The sequence below is a fragment of the Montipora capricornis genome, chromosome 7 (assembly GCF_036669925.1).
Source record: "Montipora capricornis isolate CH-2021 chromosome 7, ASM3666992v2, whole genome shotgun sequence".
Taxonomy (NCBI): domain Eukaryota; kingdom Metazoa; phylum Cnidaria; class Anthozoa; order Scleractinia; family Acroporidae; genus Montipora; species Montipora capricornis.
In genome coordinates this window covers 26,702,649-26,725,465 of record NC_090889.1, presented here as the reverse complement: position 1 = coordinate 26,725,465, position 22,817 = coordinate 26,702,649, and the positions used below count along the sequence as shown (strand labels likewise).

General features: G+C 40.0%; 1 protein-coding gene across 12 annotated transcripts; it reads left to right on the top strand.

Annotated features, from left to right (window-relative positions):
• The first annotated feature begins 28 nt into the window (after positions 1-28).
• LOC138056653 (uncharacterized) lies at positions 29-22,243 on the top strand. Of its 12 annotated transcripts, XR_011133497.1 has the most exons (14): positions 35-56; positions 470-513; positions 8,409-8,463; positions 9,748-9,839; positions 10,557-10,687; positions 11,274-11,436; positions 12,098-12,209; positions 15,313-15,383; positions 16,377-16,547; positions 17,894-18,035; positions 18,988-19,216; positions 19,844-19,943; positions 21,020-21,114; positions 21,899-22,013. XR_011133497.1 is itself a non-coding variant. In XM_068902506.1 (10 exons), exons 7-10 carry the CDS (start codon positions 12,140-12,142, stop codon positions 22,103-22,105), a joined length of 519 nt encoding a protein of 172 aa, XP_068758607.1. In that variant the 5' UTR covers positions 29-56; positions 470-513; positions 8,409-8,946; positions 9,748-9,839; positions 10,557-10,687; positions 11,274-11,436; positions 12,098-12,139; the 3' UTR covers positions 22,106-22,243. The 12 variants fall into 12 exon arrangements, 9 of the variants coding, with proteins under 9 accessions (XP_068758607.1, XP_068758598.1, XP_068758602.1 ...); XR_011133498.1 differs by lacking the exon at positions 21,020-21,114 and having other exon boundaries at positions 29-56; positions 8,409-8,946; positions 21,899-22,243; XR_011133496.1 differs by lacking the exon at positions 21,020-21,114.
• The last annotated feature ends 574 nt before the right edge of the window (positions 22,244-22,817 follow it).

The following is a 22,817-nucleotide window of genomic DNA, read 5'->3' as shown; positions in this document are numbered from 1 at the left end:
ATATATTGTATCGTATACGTTCCGATGTATATTCCTACCAACGGGTTAACATGCAGGTACAGTGCTTGTCTTGTTTTCGAGCTGCTTCGGTTTCTTGAAGTGCTTTCCTTGTTCGACTTGCTTTATTTCCTTGATTTGTTGATGTGCTTGGGTTGCTTAGGGTGCTCGAGTTCCTTGGGCAGAGGTTGCTTGAGGTACCAAGCTAATTATTTTGCGCCAAATTTTCAGACTTTGCAATTTTGGCTCAAACATAGCTATAGTCATTTAGATTCATTATCTGAGGCAAGTCACTTGAAGCTCACAAGCGCAATCTCAGCTTAAAACTACGTATTTCAAACTCTGTTTATTCCTGAGTCTGGTGTTAAAGCTTAAGCTTATTTAATTGTTTTAGACTGAATTTCTTGCTTAAAACCTCTCATGGAGTTGAGGGTTCACCTGGAAAACTATTTATATATTCTTCTATTTAAAGCATTCCTCATTCATATGCTGACTGGAACTTCCAGGAAATTGCAAGTATGTACTTATTTATAATAGTGTCAAGGTAATATCATCATTTTGTTCCATTGTGCATTTGTTGTAGCCCATTAAATAATAATATTGATCTGGGGATAATGGCATATCATTTGCGTTATTTCATTACTTCAAACAAAACATTAATGAACAGGAGTGGACTCAGTAGTGCCAAGGTGATCATATGTCCTATAGGCACCCGTCGAATGAGTATCAACCAATACCATCAGGCAAGTAACCGTCAACAAATCAGCTGACATGTCGACTGAGTATCAGCCAACACATGGCCGACTACGTACTGTCGCTCGCTATGTCGGTTGCACATCAGTGTGATACATGTATGTCGCCCAACATATGGTTGACATGTCGCCGGTGTCTCGGGCAACATTTCGGTGGACATATTGACCGACGCTTGACCATGTATTGGCCGATACTCCTTTGACATGTCAGTCGATACTTGGTTGACACTTGATTGGTCTATCGGTTAACACTCAGCAGCCAGTCCTCAACCGGCAATATACTGGTTGACTTTCAGTTATAATTATAATTATTGGCCCGACTGCCTGTGGTACGCAGATTTTTGTTACCAGTAACTTTCCTTCGTTTGATAAGTTGACCATATTTGTAATAGTTAAGACACAAGTCTTTTTTACTTATTCTCTCTGATAATATTCGTTGTTTCCATTCATAAAAGGCAAAACAGGACGGTTAAAATGAATTTTGTGACTAAGTCAGTCAGAGGGCATCAGCAAACTGATTACTCCATTGTCCGTCCAATATCTTCTGGGTATTGTCCTGAATGATTACGTGCTGTAACAAGTGATGGTAGAGAAGTGGCTGAATGTTGATAGAGTATCGGTGGAACATCATTGACTCATCGATTGACATGTCGGTCGACATATCGTGCAACACTATCTGTAACAATGTTGTTAGTCCTAGGCCCTCGGGCTCTGGCAGGATAAGTAAAGTTCCCAGATGGTGGTGGGCCTTTCTCTGTTCTGTGATCAACTGTAGTCAACGTAGCTTTCACTGTGATTAAATGAGTTGTGATCTTCAGATTCTGTCAAGGTTCTTTGCCTCACAGCTACGTTACATGGTGTCAGAAGTGGGATGTGCTGAAATTGTCTGTTTGTTCTTGTGGAACGAGAGGATTTGGTGGGTTTTTTGGAGTCATTGTTGTGATTACTGTCCATTGCTTCGTGCTGTCCTTGTGGTAATTAAAACTGAATATTAATTTTGTCAACCTCAAGTGAAGGAGAAAATACTACTACTGCCCAAAATTTGACGGGTACTCAGCCTGCTGTGATCACTGTGCCTGTAAATATACCACTTCCAGAAAAAACTAGACTTAAGCGGAGGAAATCTGGCAGTGAAGTGGCAATGTTTTAGCCGAGTGTGAACTATGACTCAACTCAGAGACCCAGAAAATCCAACTTTGCTCAACTGTATAGGTTCAGATGTGTTGGATGTTATTGATGCAATGGACTTTTGACACTTCGGACCAAAGGATCCAGAGATCATTATTACAAAGATGGAGAAATATTGCATTGGGGAATGAAATGAGACTTGTGAGAGATATGTTTTGAACCATAGGGACCAGGAGACACATTAATCAGTTGATGCCTACATACATGTACAGTATGTTACAGCATTGAGAAAACTCACAAAGACTCGTAATTATGGGACTTTCACAGACTCACTTATTTGTGATGGAATGGTGATGGGAATTAGTGATAATTCTGCTTGCAAGAAACTTCTTCAGACAGGTAAACTGACCTTAAGTAAATGTATACATATATGCAGATCCTCTGAGACTTCAGCAAGACAGCTTAAAACCATAAATCAGGAAGACGTTTGCTACATGTATGTGAAGGAGGAAAAAAAGCATCTGGGTGGGAGAAACAAGACTAGTCCACCAGCCAAGCCTATCAGTGAGTCACCAGGTCAAACAATGGTCTGTAAGTTCTGTGCAAGACAACACCCTTTTGACAAAAAAAAAACTGTCCTGCATGGGGAAACTTGTGCAGTCTAGAGTATTTAGCAGTGATTGCAGTTGAAGAAAACCTCAATTCTGTAGCCTGAGCTGGCAACCACAACCAAGTCTTTGCCACCCTAATTGTCAATGGAAAACAGAAGTTCCAGCTTGACAGTGGATCAACTGTGAACATTATGGCTGATAAAACAGTGCAAAAAGTGTATGGAGAGAACGGACTGGATGACCTGGAGAAAACATGAGTGACTCTGACTATGTATAACAAATCAGAAGTTAAACCTTTGGGCAAGAAATGTTTCAAGGTGGTGAACCCAAAGAACAAGAGCCTCAAGTTCCTTTATATTGTTACTGGCGCATGCAAGTCCATTCTTGGCTTGAGAGCTAGTGAGCACCTGCAACTGGTGACTATTAACAAACAGAATACACTTGCCATGGACTGCAATGCTGTTGAGAGTGGAGTTTTCACAAAGGGGAATTGCCTATCCCATTACAAGGATGTTTTCTCAGGAGAAGGGAAATTGGAGGGGCAACTCCACGTGGAGATTAACCAGACGGTACAAGCAGTTCAATTGCCAACGAGGAGGGTGCCAATTGCCCTAAAAGGGCGGCTTAGAAAGGAACTGGACCAGTTGTCTCACGTTAGAGTGGTTCAAAGAGTTGATTCTCCCACTGATTGGATCTCAGCAATTGTAGTAAGCACAAAAGAGAATGGTAACATTAGACTCTGTATTGATCCAAAGCCTCTGAATCAGACACTTCACAGAAACCATTATCCCTTGCCCACAATACTGTAGATGGTGTTCTTCCCCTGCTTGCAAAGGCTCGCTTGTTCACAGTATTAGATGCAAAAAATGGTTTCTGGCATATCCAACTGGATGAACCCAGCAGTCTGGCAATCACGTTTGCAACAACTTTGGGAAGATACCACTTGCTGCATATGCTGTTTTGGTTGTATCCAGCTCCGGAAGAATTTCAGAGGCGAATTGATTTGGCACTGGAAGGCTTACCAGGGCAGAAGGCTATTGCAGATGACATTTTCATCTTTGGATCAGGGGACACAGATGAGGAAGCCTTTAAAGATCATGACTGGAATTTAAGAGAGGTGCTCAGCCGCAGCCAGCGGAAAGGCATCAAGTTGAATGTGGATAAGATGCAGTTTGAACAGCAGACAGAAGGAAGTCACCTACATGGGTCACCTCGTATCCTCCAAGGGCCCCGGTGCTGATCCAAACAAGCTGAATGAATGAATGATGTCTTTAATCAATTCAAAAGAAAAAATACATATCTCAAGTTACAAGACAATCAAATAAAAAAAGTTAAGAGCTCTAGAACAATTGCACACATCTATTTGCATGTACATCAAGGAATCAATATCATATCTAAAAATAAGTCTATTCACATAGGACGAGTGCTCTGTTGTCACTGTAGGATGATAGAAGCCTGGTTTTCTTAGCGTGTAATTGGTGAAATTCCGTTCTGGTAAAATTTTCACAAGGGGTGAATAAGCCTGCAAATGATTTTTTGCTAGAAGCCTGTCATATGTCAGGTCAGGGACAAGGTTTGACCTGACATGCAGCCACCCTGGTCAGACAAAAAAAAAATGTCCCCACTTATTTAGTGGGATGCCTGTGGCAGACCACTTAATAAATTGCCTGGCGTCTCAAATTTTTCACTTCTTGTTTTTCTTTTTTTTAATTTTTCAAAACTTTTTCAAATGGTTCAATCTTTTGCATTGTCCATAGCGGTTAGCAGCCAAAACATGGTAGCCTGCTATTTAATTGACAGGAAAATCCTCGTTTTTCTTGATTAAACGTCAGACGTGAAAGTACGTCTGCTTTAGCATGATCAGAATCACGTGCAAGGTTTTCTGAAGTAAAATCATTGTCAAGATTCATGTGGGAAGACACCACTGCTGCTATTCAAATTATTCTTCAGTCGCTTTCAGAGGAATTTTAAGGAAATCTTTCAAGATTACAGTCAAATGTCTAAAGTTCCACGGGGAAATAACTGCTCTTCTCAGCAAGATGAAACTGTTAATGAAGAAGTGAAATAATCATACATGTAGGTGATGGTCATGCGTGACACAGTTTGGGCAAATGGGAACACTTTGTCAGAAATACAAAATTCCTTGGAACATTCACTACATTTACATATGATACGCTACTCATTGAACCTAAGTCGCGTAATATAGTAGTCTGGTATTTCTTGGTGACCAATCGAAACTACCAGACTGAGTAATACAAGCCACGAGTTTATAAATTAAAGTTTCTCCAGACCAATGTATTAAAATACAGTATTTAAACTGAAAATTGCGAGGTCTTCTGAATTTTTATCTAAACAATGGTTGAAGATGAGCTACAAAATATGTGTTTTTTGCTTTTCCATAACATCTTTCGTTTTGAAAATACAGCATTTTGAATTCCTGAATCGACACCTTGTGTAACCCCATAATACAGAGCTGGATGAAAAACATATCTTTTCGTATGATTCTCAGAAGTTTGAACGTTTCAAGTACATCACGACATGTGTTCATACACATGTAGTTTATCTCAAATTTACCAGACAAATATGTCCAATGACCCGTTCTTATTTGCAGGCTTGGGCAAATTTGTTCTCATGGCCTTTCTAAAAATACGACAGTCTGATCTTTCAAGCAACTCCCTTATGTTCAATTTCCTCGAAATATACCTGCGTTTATAGCACCTATCTAAAAAATCAGAAACCTGAGGGCCATTAATGACATGCCAGCCCCCACAGACAAGCAACATGTCCAGTGAATACTTGGCATGATAAATTATCTGCAGAAGTTTTCCCCTGAGCTAGCCGACTTAGTCAACCCGTTGAGAGAGCTAGTCAAGAAGGAAAACGAATTTGTGTGGGAGCAGGAAGTCCATGGAAAGTGCCTTGAGAAAGTAAAGAAAGTCTTAACTCATGCTCCAGTGCTCAAGTTCTTTGATACATGTAAAAAAAAAAAACTGTGCTCCAATGTGACCCATCTGTGAGTGGTCTTGCAGCATGCTTACTTAATAAAGATGTGGTATATCCATCTAGAGCCCTCACTGCTACTGAGGTCAATTTTGCCAAATTGAAAAGTAACTGTTGTCAATTGTCGTCGGCATGGAGGGGTTTGAGGGCTATGTCTATGGAAGAAAGGTCTTGATCCAAACTGACTACAAACCCCGGGTGTCTATTATGAAGAAGAGTCTGCTAAGTGCATTGAAGAGGCTGCAACAAATGCTGTTGCAATTACAGATTAAAGTTTGACTTGAAAGTAGCTTATAGTAAGGGCATTGAGATGCAGAGCGTACCTCCCTTCAACCAATCAGAATGAAGAAGTCAAAGAGGATGTGTGGATTGTCAATGACGAGGTCACCAACCAAAGTGGAAACCGACCATGTGAATATGGCAGAGTTTGTACCAATTCGTCAAGTAACTTTGTCAGAACTGAGAGCTGCTACGGAAAGGGATGCAGAGCTTGAGTTGTTGACTGCTGTTATCAAGCAGGGCTGGCCAGAAAATCTGGCAGCTGTTCCCCTCCCTCTACGTGGTTATTTTAAATTCAGGAAGGAACTTTCAGTTCAGAATGGTGTTGCATTCAAGGGTGAAAGAATCGTGGTACCACACAGTTTGAGACAGTGTATTATTGACAACATACATGCAAGCTGCTTGGGTGTCCAGGGCTGTCTGAGGAAGGCTAAGAAAGCTTTAAATTACTGGCCAGGAATGTACAAGCAGATCCCAGAGTTCATCGCAGGATGCAGTATCTGTAATAGTTACAAACCAGCACAACAGAAAAAACTGTAAAGTTGACTGTATGCCACGAAATACCAACAAAACCCTGGCAAAGCGTCTCTGCAAACCTCTTTGAGCTCATTGGTACTGACTACATGTACCTTGTCATGACTGATTGCTATTCCAAGTTTTATGAGCTAGACGTGTTAGTGTCCAAGACCTCCAAAGAGGTTATTGCTAACCTGAAGCCTCATTTTCCAAGATATGGTCTTCCAGAGAGGCTCACAACGGACAATGGTCTGCAGTTTGACTGCAGTGAATTTACATACATACATACATACATACATACATACTTAATTGACCGCTCCCCATAGGGGCTTTTCAGGGCAATGAAACACAACGAAACGAGGGAACAGAACAACAACAACTGTTAAGAATCCCAACTGGCTATTTACAAGTGCAGCTGGGAAGTTGAACCAGGGACTACCAGGATCAAATTCAACAGGTGGTCAGAGCGGGTCTTGATCCCCGGATCTCAAGGAAAGCGCCCTAACCACTGGGCCACACTGCCTCACATTTCAGAAGTTTGCGAAAGATTTTAAGGTTGAGCACATCACAACATCCCCTACGTTCCCCCAGTCCAATTGAAAAGCGGAGACAGCAAAGTCAGGCACAGATTGGGGCACATTAAGTTCTCCGGCACAGTGTCTTCTTTTGCATAGGACTCGCTCTTTATTGTCCTTGGCTGGTCAGCTGCCTTAGCCAAAAGTTGTCCCTAAAGTGATACAGAAATTGCAAACAAGGAAACACAAGAAAGCCATTTACTATGACAGAGGAGCTAAGAAATTGCACCCATTAGAGAAAGGAGATGTGGAAACAGTTTTACTTTTGCCGGGCTGGTCCAAATGGTTTAAGGCTCGATCCTACAATGTGTGCCCAGAAGATGGAAGAATCTATCACTGCATCTTTACAAGGTTCCCGAGAAATACAAAGCATTCTTTGTCATTTTGTTTCTTCCTCCTTTTTTATATTGTTGATAAACAAATGGGGATGTATTGGTGTTTTTAGTTCCAGGCCCTTGGGCTCAAGGATATGTAAAGTTCCTGGTGGCAGGCTTTTCTCTGTTCTGTGATCAACTGTAGGTGACATAGCTTTCACTGTGATTAAATGCGTTGTGTTCTTCAGATGCCATCAAGTTCTTTGTCTCACAGCTACAAATGTACAGTGCATGTTACACTATTGACCTGCACTGAGAGTCAACAAATTGATTAACTGTAAGTCTATTTAGTGGCCAAGTGTCAGTTAACATATCGGTTTAAATATCGGGCAGTAGCAGTTGACATATTGCGCAACATGTCGAATGAGTGTCAGCCGAAACTATTAGTTCATACTCAGTTGACGGGTGCCTTAAATACACATGATCCTTCTTTTGGTTAATTTAAAGTGTAGCTCATTGAAGCGTTGCTTTGTGGCTTTGCGTCGTTGCTTGGCTGTGCTTAATAATCATTTTATTATATAAAGACCAGTGAAATACCTGGTGAGCTTTCACATGAAAATATGATAATGATGGATAATGCATCTTAGCTGCATCTTTTTCTCAAAATAATGGGCTCAAAATCGTGGGTGTGGCTTATATACAAGATCATTGCTTTCAGAGGGAGTAAACTGGCTGGTATGGGGTCACAAAAAATTAATAACACCACAGGCAGACCAAGCTCGGTATGTGACTGTTTGATGAGGCTAAAAATCATTATTAGGCAAAGTTAAAACCAAGGTAGTACAGAGGTTTCTCCCGAGGATTACCCTCTTACGTTGAAGATGGTCTGCACATGTACATGTATTTAGTAAAGGGGCCCTGATGGCCAAGTTTGACATTGAGTCTGCATTGAGTCTCCCCTACCAGTGGTTTCAAAACAAGCCGGCGACCGCACAAGTTCCGCCGGCTACTTGATTGTATGTCCCCTGCTACTCAGGTCATGACAATATCAGCCCGTGACAAACAATCTCGGCATTGCTTCTTATCCATTAATCTTTAAGATGGCAGAGTAACTTCACACTCAATTTAGCAGCATGCAATTATAAGACATACCTAATAGGAGTCGGCGAAGGTTTTCTGCACTATTACCCAAATAACTGTTGTTTTGACCGCAGTTTTGCTTGCATGTTTCATCAGCCTCATAGAAGTGCACTGCTCGTGTTGGAGGAATAGGAAAACAGAATCTTACAAGGTACTACTTTTAGTAATAACAAAGGTAAAGAAAAAGTCATTCTCAGGCCAAGTGGCCCACGTGGCCAGAGCTTATCCCGGATTCCATAGCATGAAGTGACTGAGAGTATCTGGGTGGTTTGTACCCTTGCTGCATATGTAGAAAGGACAAGAGACTTGTGTAAATCCTTTCAGCTACTTGTGTGCTTTATATCTCCTGGACACAAAGCCATCTCAAGCCAATCAGTCTCTTGGTGGTTGATAAGACCCTTATGGATGGCAGGAATTGAATTTGGATATTCTGGTCATTCAACCCAAGGAGCCTCAACATCTGCAGTTGCTGCTGGGGGACTGTCAGTTGATCTCTTCCAAAAAGCTGCAGATTGGGCGTCTGCACAGACCTTTGAGTGCTTTTTATGGGTGCAGAGCTGGCATGGTGGAGAGAGCACTTGCCTCCAACCAATGAGGCCTGGGTTCGATTCCTAGACTTGGTATCATAATTTATGTGAGTTGAGTTTGTTGGTTCTCTACTTCACTCCGAGCGGTTTTTATCCGGGTACTGGGGTTTTCCCTCTCCTCAAAAACCAACATTTGATTTGATTTGCATTAATTTGTCATGATTTCAGTTACAATGTCCCCAATTAATGCTCCAGTGCTAGAATACTAGACAGAGACAGAGAGCCATCATAGGCTGCCTTTGCCTTTGCCTTTGCCTTTGTTTTTTTATTTCAGTTTAGAGCATGTAGCTGTGGAGCTTGCATCAAGTCTCATTTGGATTTATTAAATATTTAAGTTATGATATTCTGGCTTTTCCCTTTCAAATTGGCAGTTTTGCTGTATAATGCTGCACCAGTATTGTGACTATCAGTCAGAGAGAGATGTAGGAGAAATAACATTTCCCTGGAGGGTTAATACTTACCTAACAGGGAGATGTGGTTCTCCGGACGCCTTGTAGACAGATATTAGCAATACTGGTTACCAGACCATTGGTATGTGTGCCTTCTCCTCCCCACTGTTGAACTGCCAGTCGATACAGCCTCACTCTCCACTTTTCAGAGGAAATATGCCTGTGTTTTGATTCTTTTATATTGTGGTACCCAGGCCACAGCCGCACATCATTGAACCAGTATTGTTCACATCAGTCTCCAAGGGGTTCAGAGAACCACAGCTCTCAGTCACATAAGTACTAACCTTCCAGGGAAATATTATTTTTAAGTCACAAGACAAACTCGAAGCCCCTTGCTCGAAAGACAACCATTGGCAAAAATCTCTAAAGAACATACATGTATGTATATTATGCCCTTAGACTTGCAGCTGCACAAGTGTCACTGGACGCAGTTATGACATCTCTGAAAAGAAACACAACTTCAAGATAGTTTGTCCACTGTTGAAGTGAAGGTGCGTTTTTTCCTCTACATTTTCGTTTATTTATGATTTGTAGAATGTGCCTTAAAGAGTGGGTTGTAGACGAAATGAAAAGTGACACTTACCTGGACAATTTAACCAATTGTCTCTTGTAGACACCTGAAAATTCAGGTGGTTCCAACAGGATTCTGCGATGCTGGTGCAATGAACTATGAAGGCACGCAGTTGGGAGCAGGTCAATTTGTTGGGCTCCTTTGTTTCAGTGAAGGACTCAATGAATGAAAGAAATGTACACTTCAAAGTGTGATTTGTAGACAAAAGCTTCTATTCTTCCAATTTTCCTTTCCATCTTTCATTTCAGTCTTTCTTCCCTCGTTTAGTGATGCATTCATTCTTTTTTATTCATTAATTTAATTTATTTATTATTTATTTATGTTAGTGTATGTGAACTGGTTTTGCAGAGAAGTTCAAGGTACAATTCAATAGAACTAACTTTTCTTTGCGAGATATTGTCGCCTTAGGCTAGGCTACAGCACCACGAACTTCATGCCATACTCTTTGCCAGAAAGATTTTCAAAAAAGGTTGTTAGGGCGGAGCTTACATCATGATCATCATCATCATCATCTTCATCATCACCTTCAGTTTATTCAGCTTATCCTTATTAGCTCATCCTTGTTTTCAGTATTATTGTAATCATCAATACAATTGATTTTTTAGTATACACAGAGCTTTTTCCTCTCCTTTTGTAGTGATGTACATCTTGAGAGACCTGACCTTGAAGTTCAGAGAAATCAGCTGCTCGTACAAATGAACTCCAGCAATAACTAGCGGAAAGCTATTGAAGCCAGGATCCTGAAAACCTTAAAATAACGAGTCAAAGGTGATAAAGGAAAAGAAACTGTCACGTAAAGTCTGTGTCTTGTTCCCTGTATGAAATTGGCTCCTCTAATATTGCGGCCTCTAACATCTAATCATTTAAGAGTTACCAAGACTACACGGAAAATAATCTAAAAGGACATGCTAACAGTGTACTCAACTGCCAATTGCATGGTTGAGTGGTGACGCTGAGCGGTTCTCTTGGGCAGTAGTATGAAAGCAAATGAAATTCCTTCTTTTTGGAAGCCTTTGAATCCAGGTCGGGTGGTCAATTTGCCTTAACCAGGGCTAGGCAGCTCAAAGTTTGCTTATTGCTTAACATTTTAAATACCATGTGAATTGAGAGATTTTGATAATTACTTAACCAGTGGTTAGCACCAACCATGCTTCTAAAGAGGAACTTGGCCTGGAAGTTGATATTGATTTTTTTAGCTTTATATCCCATCCATCCACTCTCCAGAACCCCCATTTGAAAGATGTTTGCACTGGTTTCACAATTCACCCAAAGAGTAATCCTTGATAGATACAGTGTAGATATTTTGTAAATATTAGTAATTAAAAATTATTGGTTTGTTTCCAACTCACTTCAGGAGTAATCAGTGTGTGGTTAAAAGAGGCAGAAATGACTGAGGAGAAGACCACAACTGTGCATGAAAAGTACCATCCTGTACCACTTGTGAATCTGTGACATTATGTACTTTGTGGTAGCGAGCATGGCTGAAGTCAACTCCATGTATCAAGTACTTCAAACAGGTATACTAACAACAAATATCTTTCTAGAATATAATTGGCAACACAGGAACATACTCTCCAGTAACTTTCATTTGAATGGTCACACTTTAAGATTCCACCCACAGACTCAAAAGTTAGAACTACCTTGTAGGTTAAATGAAAAAGCACCACAGGAAAGTACTGCTCAGTAACTTTCATTTGAATGGTCAAACTAGGATTTCATCCACTGACTCCAAATCGACTACTGGAAATATACGTATCTCTGCTACAAAACATTATTCTTCTCAGGGCTCTGTACTAGCAATCTTTTTTCCCATAATTATACCTTTCCATGGTCTCCCCTTCTTTCTTTATTTGTCATTATTCTTTTATGTTTAATTATCATTAATGACCTCTCTGAAATATATAACACTTATCAAGTTTTATTTTCTTTGTACTTATCAGTTGTGTTCTTGCAATCATATTTTACGTTGGAGAAAGACAAGATTTAAATCAATAGAGAGCTTTTTGTTTTGGCTTTTTAGTTATTTATTACCTCATGTATTCTTGTACTACTTTTTTTGTGATCATACCTTGTCCCTGGCATTTGCTGAAGTGTCATTCAAGTGGTCACATTTCTGAGTATCATGCAAAAACTTGAAATGTTTTTTTTCTGAGTTAAACATGTTTTTGTTTTTGGCAGTTGTTCAATTCCTGCATTGAAAACAGCGAGAAGACATAATTTATGACCTGGACAAGAGGCTTTAGATCCTTCTCACAAATTTCACCAACTTGGTGTTCATCAACTTGGCTCGGTAAGCTTAGCTCTATAAAGGGAGGAAGGGGTATTCTGAGGATCGTGGCTTGTCTGTCTACTTCCCAGGCCTGTGATGTTTTTGCACTTGTTTCAATCAGTTTGAGTTGTTTTTTAATCACTTAAATCTAGGTGGATCGTGATTTTGTAACTCTGGTAACTACCCTGAAGGTCTTAAAAATTCTTAAAACATTTTCCTATTTTGTTTCACTTTTAATGTTTTTTTTATCTTTTGTGAGGTTTTATGTGGCTTCATCAAGAAGGCCATTTACTTCAGCTTCTTGGAAACTAATTCTCAAAGATTTTGTACTTTGTCTTTAAATTGGCTAGATTGAGCTTGGTTAAAAAAAGCCCATTTTGTTTTGGAGCCGGTGATTTTATAAGGACATGGATATATAGTTCTTGGATGACTGGTTCCTTTTTTTCTCACCTAAATATTACTGGGAAAGGAGCACTATTGATAAAACTTACAAGTTGTAATGCTATAAAGTTTACATTACCTAGAGTGCTCCAAGAGCAGGGAGCTAAAAAACACAGACGTTAGAGGGCAATCTCTTACTGTTGTTACTGTTGAGTTATTAAAAGTGTTATTACGTTAGCGACAAGGATCAAGGAAACAAATTCCTCCATTTGACCCGCATGGCGAATTCAGTTCCATGACACATTGCTGGCAAATATGGCTCAAAAGTTTCAATCTATTTGCCAATGCAGCTGGTTGCAAGAATGGCACAAGAATACAAATTATTCATGCAGCTACATACTGCAGGTCCAGTCGTTCAAGACATCTTTTAGGGCCTATTCACATGGAGGTTGGGGACCCTGGGTAGGTGAGGTACCTCCCCTCGGTGGGGTAACCAATCTCTCTATACAATTTCCCTGATTGTGTTCAACTGAGGGGTGGGGTACCTCAGTGAGGCAGGTTGCCTGGTCAACTAGGCCAGGTAACTCGCTTAGGTGGGGTGAGTTTTCTCCATGTGAATGCTGAAGGTGGGGTACCCCACCTGACTGGTGTGATGTTCATTTGGGTATTTATCTTTAGTTTGAACATTTAGAAATGTCACCCCGGGCTTTTAATATTGCACATGAAGGCTCACTTTTTTTAACTACAGGAAGGTGGGGTACCTCACCTACCTGGGGTCCCCCACCTCCATGTGAACAGGCCCTTACGAACTTATGGAAACAGGAGCCAACTACAAAACGCTACACCAATCAGGCCTTATTCTCAAACCACAGAAAAGTGAGTTTAACAAACTCAGCATTGGGTTCTTTTGCCACATCTGCAAAGATGGTATAGGCCCAGCCCACATCAAAGTGCAAGCGCCTCAAGAGGCAGTCGAACTCAGAAACCAAAGTGAACTCCGCTTAATTTTTTAACATGGCTCCATACATTTCCCGATTCATCAAAGGATTTGGAACATTGACCGAGCGTCTACGCAGGCTGACAAGAAGCCAAACAACCTGGTCATGGGACGCACGGCAAGCAGAAGCATTCAAAAAGGTCAAGGAAGCCCTCTCAAAAATTGCAATGCCTTAACTCTCCCCAGACAAAACCACTAAGATCTTAGTTAATTGGCCTTGGTGCAATACTCACCCAAGGTGACTGACTTATCGCATATGGTAGCTGCATTCTCAGCAACGTTGAGACTTGTTATTCGCAAACAGAACGCATTTACGTGTGAGGCACACCCTTCCAAGTCCTAACATCACAAGCCACTCGGCCACATCTGGCAGAACCCTAACCTTCCATTATGCATTGCAGGATGGTGACTATGATTACAACCAGGGTTCTATCTAGGGTATTTGAGGGGTAGAAGCCTCAAAGTTGGTGACATCGTTCTTGGGAGACAGACCAAGACCAACAAGCTTTCAACCCCCTTAAATCTGCACCCTCTGCTTGTTGCAGATAAGAAAGGCTCATTGATCTCTGCTAAGAGGGTTGGTGAGGCCACCATCACATGGAACATGTTAATGGTTCATTGTTTGCCTTACAATTCGCACAAGGAACCTGTCCTTTCTGATTTACAGGAGGATGTTCCTGTTACCACTCATCACAGCGGTGAAGAGAAACCTGACAAGTTGCCCCAGTCAGTTTCTGGAAGATCCAACCCAATAATATCAAAACCCAAGAGACTGATTGAAGAGCTTTGAGGTCGAACTGAACTTAAAAACTTTTAACTGTGCGTTCAAAGAACTTCGTTTCTTTATTTAAGAGACTTTACCCCCGCGCAATATTTCTAGTTAATCCTTATCCAAGGAGGAGAGGGATGTAATGATGTTATGGTTAGATTACCCAGTGCTCCAAGAGCAGGGAGCAAAAGAACACATGTTAGAAAGTGATGGCATTTATCACTTACTGCTGTTACCGTTGAGTTGGAGTGGTTTTTAATTGAGTGTCAAAAGTAATTAGGGAATTGCTTTGGTTTTGCACTACTTCACTCAGTGATTGGTTCAAAGTTCTCATGCCATTTTTTCAACCAATCAGAAGTGAAACCAAAACCCATCGTGGCTCGTGCGAGCACATTTTCCCGTGCTTTGTGTCAGCTATGTGTAATTACTTCGAGTTTTGATTGGTTTACTGGATGGTCTCTGCCCTTTTTGTTGGCCAAAGCAATTACTTTGGTTTTGGTTTACGATACTCGATTCAAACTCAAGTGTTATTACACAAGTGTGCTTAAAATGGTCTTAAATCACATTTCAAGGAAACGTCTATTTGATATTTCTGTTCTTCATTATCTTTAAAACTGATGAACCTCACTCTTAGTGCCTTTCTTTGGAGCAATCCTTGGCTTGCACCAGACTTCATGGCAGCCATTTTGATGTACGGAACAATAACAAAAATGTCTTTTGGGAATTTGGCTCTATTATTATGCAAAACGCGAGCGACAGTTTGCTTTTGTTTAGTACACCAACATGGCCACCTAATCACGTGAGTGTAAACCAAGAATTGGAAGTAGACAAAACTGGCAGCTTTTTGCATGTGAGGGCTTTCTCACGCTGTGATTGGGTAATGTCATTGTCTGTGTCTGATTGACCAATGCTGCATCTGTATTTTAGCATTTTTATCGGTTTCTTTGTTATTCTAATGTTGTGCCTTTTTCCTTTAGGACTAGCTTCCGCTGGCTTGAAGGAGGAAATAGTCAGCGAGCCTGTCATTGTTAGGATAGGATTGATAGAGGTATGTTGCTCATGTGTTTGTTTTTGGTAATGGTTATTGTTGTTCTTGCTGCTGTTTTGGAGGATATTGTTTCAGTAATGAAGGGATCCCACCCTCGTAGTCTCAGCAAAGTTGTCTGAAATAGGCCATTTTTGAAATATCAATATTCAGCTTGATAGTGAAGCAGAGAGGACAAAAACAATAGGAACAACTTGCAATGAATGTGAAAGATCATTAGCATATCATCCACTTTCCTTTGTCTTTGTCCTCTAAACTTCTCTTTCAAGCTGAATTTTAATATATTTAAAGTGGCCTATACTCCATTGCTTTACCTGGGCCCGGTTGTTCGAAAGCTGATTAACTTAATCCAGGATTAGCGTAAACTTTTGTTTCATGTTTTCAAATTGCTGGTGACAGTTTCTTTTGCTTCTCTTTGTTTTTCAAGACTAACTTATTCTAATGTAAAGTTTTGCTGAATATCAGCATTGAACAGCATTTGGGAGCAGAGAAATAAACTCCTTGGTTAATTTTTAATCTGGGATTAGAGTTAATTTGGCTTTTGAACAACCTGCCCCTGATCTGGAAAATAACCTCCAATCCCAGACAAAATTGTTGAGATAATGTTCAACTCAATGTTATTTAAGAAAAAAAATTACTCTTTCTTGTGAATTGAATTTTATCGTGTTTTCCAAACAATGATGAGACACAGGTGGGTTATTTGTGCTTGTTTGGGTAAAAAAAAGGGGGTTAGATGAGCCAGGGAAGGGGGTATTGCTTGCCCTCTTTCAGTTTCGGAAAATTATATGACAATTCTGGCGCTATTTCAAAGTGGTTGCAAAACACTAGCTGACATGAATAGAAGTACATGTAAAAAAGGGAGATGACAAGAGACATCAGATCACTAAGATGAGCACTCTTTACAAGATATGAGAAAGGCATTGAAATACTGTATCACTTGGGGCAGAGCATGAGGGACGTCTATAAATGACCTATTCTCTGTTTTTGATCTCGTAGGTTTGCCCAAACCCTTCATTACTCTCTGAAAGCTTAGGTGATGGCCGTACAAGAGCAACAAGCGAAAGTACAGAAGCAGCTGAGGAAGTTGAAGGTCTGCAAGTCAGTTTTGGCGAGCGTCTGACAAGTTTTCAGAGCGTGGTGTTTGTGAAGGCTTTCACAGAAGAGAAGGTAATGTTACTGTCGCTTGTCTCTTAAACCGATAACTGCGACGGTACATTTTCTATTTATTTTTTACCGTGCTAATTCACAGACTAAACAATTATTTTCCCGCACAATCACATAAGAGCCTTGCCGGTCATTCCAGTAAGAAGTGGGACATTACTGTTAATGCCGGGCTATTTATTATGAATAATTAATTAATTAATTAATCCAGGCCATGAATTTTGGTGGAAATGATGATCTAAAATCTGCCCGATCTGTGTAATGCTGGCATTCCAAACATTAAAAGCGGCACCTTCTGGTTTATTCGTTCCTTCTGCTGCCTAAAGAACGTAGGGTTATTTGTGCACAATATTGTCTTGCGCAAATCTTAAGGAGGCTTGAAAGGGTTTCAACGCTTAGAAGACAGATCGAATCTCGCTACAACACTATATCACGTATGGTACCATATGAAACACCGTTTATTTCCAAACAACATGTGATCATTATTGTGATGAAATAAGTTACCTTGGCAACGGGAAAGCCCAGCAAAAACGCCCTATATTTTGGATTTAGTTGCTCATATCTCAAAAACGAACTTTATGACCCCCCCTTTTTTATTGCTGAAAAGTGATCAGAAGGCCACGATGAACTTCCGGCAAAGTTTTAAAAAATTCTGTACAGCGGTTTCAGAGCCACCTTAAAAAATCACAGAATTAAGGTGGCTCTGAATCCACCAGACAGATTTTTTTTAAACTTTGCAGAAAGTTTCATCTTGCCCTTCTGATTACTTTTCAGATATAAAAAAAATGGGGGTCACCGTGTTCGTTTTTGAGATATAAGCTACTAAATGCAAAATAAAGGGTGTTTTTACAGGGTTTGCCCATTGCCATGGTGACATATTACGTCACAACAATGACTGTATCTTGTTCAGCAATGATTCGTGTTTCATTTGGTACCACAATATTGCTAATACATGATACAACGTTGTGGTGCGAATCCTTCTAATAAGAGCGTCACTTGGAAGCGTTGAAACTGGTTTGAACCACCTTAATAACACCGGAGAGCAATATTGGGGGTCTGGAGAAGAAGGAACACAGTTTTTTTACCCTCCCTTCCCTAATCTTCACCTCTTTGTCTTATTCTCAAGACTTATTCGCAGTCTTGTACAGGCTTTGTTTGGTTTGATTTTTGCCTTTCAACACTCAGTGGCTAGTTAAAAAGTTGAAAGTGGTTTATTGAAAAAATGGTTAGTTGAAAGTTGAACATACCGCATGCTATCTTGACCTTACAACAGCGTATTTTTCTGCGTCTTGAGGCGGGTGGATGCACTTGCCTTTGATTGGCTTATTAACTGTCTACCGTTGTTTCTATAGGCTCGTATCAAAGAACTCTCTAATCACTTTATGCTTATGTGGGGCCCACCATGCCTCTTACATGTATCTTCATGTTATTCACTGGGTCGGACCCCACGTACTCCTTCCTTAGATTCGCCCGACAAATGAGCTACAGCGAAAGGTGAGACTTAAGTAAAGCCTTGAGGATTAGGGATATTTCTTTACTGACTAGTGCAATTTCAACCAGTCTTAAGTCGTCACGCAGCAATCTTTTTCGATGTCCTAACAAGCCATTAGTTTGGTCACAAAATGTACCCTCTAAGTTTGCTATGCAGTAGGATTTTGGTCGTAACAGAAGTAGCATTGTGTGACTACAAGAAAGTAAGAGGAGAGGTTTTGCGTGATGACCTGTAAAACTGCAATTTGATTGAGGAAAGGTGTAGTCTAAAATTTAAAATTTGGGTTTGGAAAGGAGCTGCTGCGAACAACAGTGGGGTACTGCCTCCAAATGTCGCGATAGGTCCTTCTCACCCCAGTAAAATTGCGAAATAAGTCGCAAACAAAATGATTTTTTGACACTGTTTTATTTTGTTTTGCTCAAGTTAGAGTTTGTGTTAAAGCTTTTTTCTTTAAAGTGGGGTTGGCAAGGGCGACACATGATAAACAGAAGCTGACAAACTCTTTCATGTAGACACTAATCTCTTCGCAAAGCAAAAAAAAATGACATTTTGGGTTCACATGCTTTTGTTAGCTTGACTTGGTCTCTACTTTGGATCTTTCATTAGTGATTTATATGCTTGTCAACTGTCATTTTTGCGTCAAATGTACCTTAACAGCGTTATTTGGTGCGAACGAAGGTAAGTAAGAGGGCAACCGTTTTTAGAGCTCTTATGTAAGTATTCCTTGCTGGTAGAAGACTCCTAACGGAATTGCAACATTTTACTTTTCATTGCGTTTCAAAGGCTCCATGATTTTCTCGCCTCCTTACTGTCTGTAGCACAAGCTATTCATTTTATGCATGGCTCATGCATTTTAGGTTTTTTTCAGCTTGTGTCGTCAAGATTGAACTTTTTGATGAGAACAGAGGTAATGGTTATTTTTTGGTTTTCATTTTCTTTACCTTTCGTTTTCAGGAATTGCCATCTTGTCGCTTCCTGGCTGTTAGCCATGGAAATGCTCATCAATTACCTTTCCAGCCGGGAATCGAAGCGTAAAGTACTCGAAGACTTCCGCTGTTTCTGAGTTCCATGCCAACTAGTCTCCAGAACAGTGTTAAAGTGACGAATGAGTCACCTAAGAGACTCAGAGCAAACGCTTAAAGAGCTTTTGGTGAACTCAGTGCTAACACATTTTAGAATCATAGTAAGTTCGTTGTTTTTTGGTTATTCTTAAGCTACATGTTCCTTGTCCGATCCTATTTTTAACTTTTAATAGCCATTTCCAGAGGTTTCAGGCTGCGAAAAGATGCAAAATGTTGGGAAGAAGAATTAAGAACATGAGAAAAGACTGGGCCAAAGAGACCCCCCTCTCCCCAGTCTCTCCTTGCGTCAATGCTCGCCCCCAAAAGCCCATTTTCGAGTTGCTGCATGCCTCGGTTTCAAAGCGAGTTCTGGTGTTCAACCATTCCAATGGAAATGAGTTGCACGTTTTTTATGCAAATCAAACTAATTTCCCTTTCAATAGTTGAGCACCAAGACTCACTTCGAAACTGAGACAAACAGCGACGCGGAAATGGCCCACTTAACTTCTTTCAGAACTTTTTTAAACAGGAAACTAGTTTTTACGAAATGCTAATTCCAAGCTCGAGCACTGAGAAGGAAATTCTTCATTGATTCCCAAAAAACACATTTAACACCCCTACCCCCCCCCCCCCCAACCCCGCGCGTTATGTTTAATTAACCTGGGTTTGACTCGGTTAAGACTTAATAGTGCTTTATTCATGTACTCGTAAACTGGTGTGCTCACCCTTTTCTTGTTTGTGTTTCACAGGTGTTGGTGAGACATGCGTAAATTAGCGTTTGGCATTTGCTTCTTCCATATAATAGTTCAGGAAAGAAAGACGTTTGTTCTACTGGGTTGGAACATCAAGGTAAGAGTTGAGCGTTTAAGGACCAACTTCGCAGCAGAGCGGTTTTGTGCTTAATTCAAAGCAACAAATTTCCGTTATGGTTAATACACTCAAGTATACTTTTCCTGGTATATTACATCAGTTGATGAATAATTAGAAAATATCTTTGAGACAATAAGATGTTGTGCATGTTGGTGTAGTGTTCAGCTCCTTGGAACATTGAACTGGGAACCTCTTCTTTTTCGCTAATTAAGTTGTCACTCAACAATAAGTTATCTCAACAATTTAAGGAGAGTATGCACTCCAACAGATAAGAAAGCGTATGTCTCGGAAAGAAATAATTTCAAACTATTAGTTTTGTTTGAGCATATTCTGGATGTCCCCATCTTGAATAATTGTGATAGGTTACGGTTGCCCTGTTGTATTTCGTGTCAGAACAATAGGGTGACCGTAGCACGTCAGAGTTGTACAAATGGCGGTTAGGGTATCGGGGTTTTTGAGAAACGGGCCCTGTTGTGCTTGGTCAGGTCACCGTGACGAGGTTGTTGTTGTTGTTTTTATCAATATTCTCCTTAAAGGGAACCTCCACTTCAACAAAACAATAACTTGAAATCACGGGAAATAACTGTTGCAGTCAGGTCAGTGTAAAGTATTTTCAAAGAAAGTGTTTGTATCTGAAATAAATAAGTTTTAGAATCGCCTATTTTTGTTTTCAAATTTCGCTTTATGGTTGCCCAATTGTTAAAAGCTCTTTGTGTTAGAACAATAGGGCAACCGTAACACGTCACAATTATTCAAGATGGCTGCGCCCGCGAAATTTGAAAGTAAAAATAAGCGATTTTAAATTTCTTTTTCCTTGATATAAACACATTTCGAACAAATGTATTTTTAAACATAATGTCCTTCGGTAAACTTCATCTGTAGTAAGAGTGGAGGTTCCCGTTAAGTGAAACTGTGTTGCCCGCAGTTATTAGCGGAATATTCTTCTTGTTATTGTTATTATTATTATTATTATTATTATTATTATTATCCTTATCAGTATCATTATTATTATTATTATCATTATTAATTATAATTGATTTATTAATTAATTACAGATTTTGGCCCCAGAACAATCGCCATGCTGATACTGATCTGTTGTTCCTTTGATGTTCATTAAACAGTATGAGTTCAACGAAAGTTGTTGAAACTGGTTTGAACATTTTTATTTTGCTTTGGATAGGGGATCCCCTCTCCAAAATGGCGGCCGAAAATTCAATTAAGTTGAAATTAAAAACGTATAGCAGCACTAGATAAAACGCCTTTACTTTAGTAACCCTGCAAAGTCTCAGGGTTTTTAGGTGTTATATCAGCCGAGAAAATGTAAGTTGAAAAATGAAAAAATTTACAGACGTTTGTATGACTGGGGTTTCAACTTACATTTTTTCAGCTGATATAACAACACCTTATACGGTGAAACTTTGCAGGGTTACTAAACTAAAGGTGCTCTTTCTATTTCTGGTATCTGTTTTTCATTCAAATCCGTTGCCGCCATTTTTGGAGAAGGGTCTATTATATTTGGGGAGAAGATAACTGTGGAGTTCCTATAAGGGTGACAACGGATTCTTGAATATCGTAGATGCTTCGTTGGAGAGAAGACGTTTAAGAAGGTCATGGCATCACGAGAATGCAATCAGTCTCATTTTCCTCTTTGACAGCGAAGTAAGAAGGCGATCCTCGCAAGGTCTGTGAGTGGAACACGTGAAAAACGTCGCAAGGATCGCTTCCTTGCGAGACGGTCAAAAAAGAAAAAGTAAGAGACTGCTTGCAGTATGGAATGAAGTCAAGAAAGTTGGACAAGCTTTAAGACTGTTTTACGACTATATTTGATATTTTTTAGTAATAGCAGATCAAGCACTAAGCGAGATATTACTTGAATGGTTAAGAGCTGGAACTCAGGGGTTTTCACATATTTATTCTTTGTTTGATTTTCACAGATCACATATGGAGGACTAGTTACTGATGCTTGGGATCAGGGGTGCCTTACAATCATTCTTAGAAGATTCTTCTCGCCCGCGATTCTTGAAGATGGTTACAAGTTTTCTAGCTCAGGTGAGAACATAAATTGTATCAAATTTTCCGTTCACCAAACTATAAGGCTTAAAACTGCAGCCTGTATTCTGAAAAAGCCTCCAAGCTTATGAGAACTGTGAATTTGTTTCTAAGGAGAGTCCGCCTAAAGTTCCTTTAACCCCAAAATATTTCTTTCGCTAAAACGAATCTTTGCACCTGTTCGAGACGCATTTTTCTAACAAATCCTGTCATTTTATAGGCTTCAAAAGTTGCGGAAATCCAAGCATCTTTTGTTCACGGCCGAGTCAGAAGGGGAGTGGGTCTATTCCTGATTTGACGTCACAAACTGATTTACATTGCATTAACTCTTTGTCAAAATGCATGCAAAGTAGATTGTGACGTCAAATCAGGAATAGACCCACACCCGTCTGACTCGGTTGTGAACAAAAGATGCTTGGATTTTCGCAACTTTCGAAGGCTATAAAATGGCAGGATTTGTTAGAAAAAAGGAAAAAATGGCCGGAATGCGTCTCGAACAGGTGCAAAGATTCATTTTAGCGAAAAAAATATTTTGGGGTTAGGGGCACTTTATATTATAAGATTTAATCGATCTGTTTGTACACTTCCTCCTAATCTTCTCCTGTAACTTATGTCTCTTTAAGGCCAATCAGCGAACGGCTTTCCTTTTTTCTCAAAAATAGCCCTGACTTTTAATATTTCCTCCTTTACAATTAACTCCCAATTTGCCTGTCACTATAGCTCATATTAAGAATGTTTGAATGTGACAAGGTAACAAGGGGCTGCTTGAATGCCGCCAAGTAATTTACTTGTTGACCATTTTGG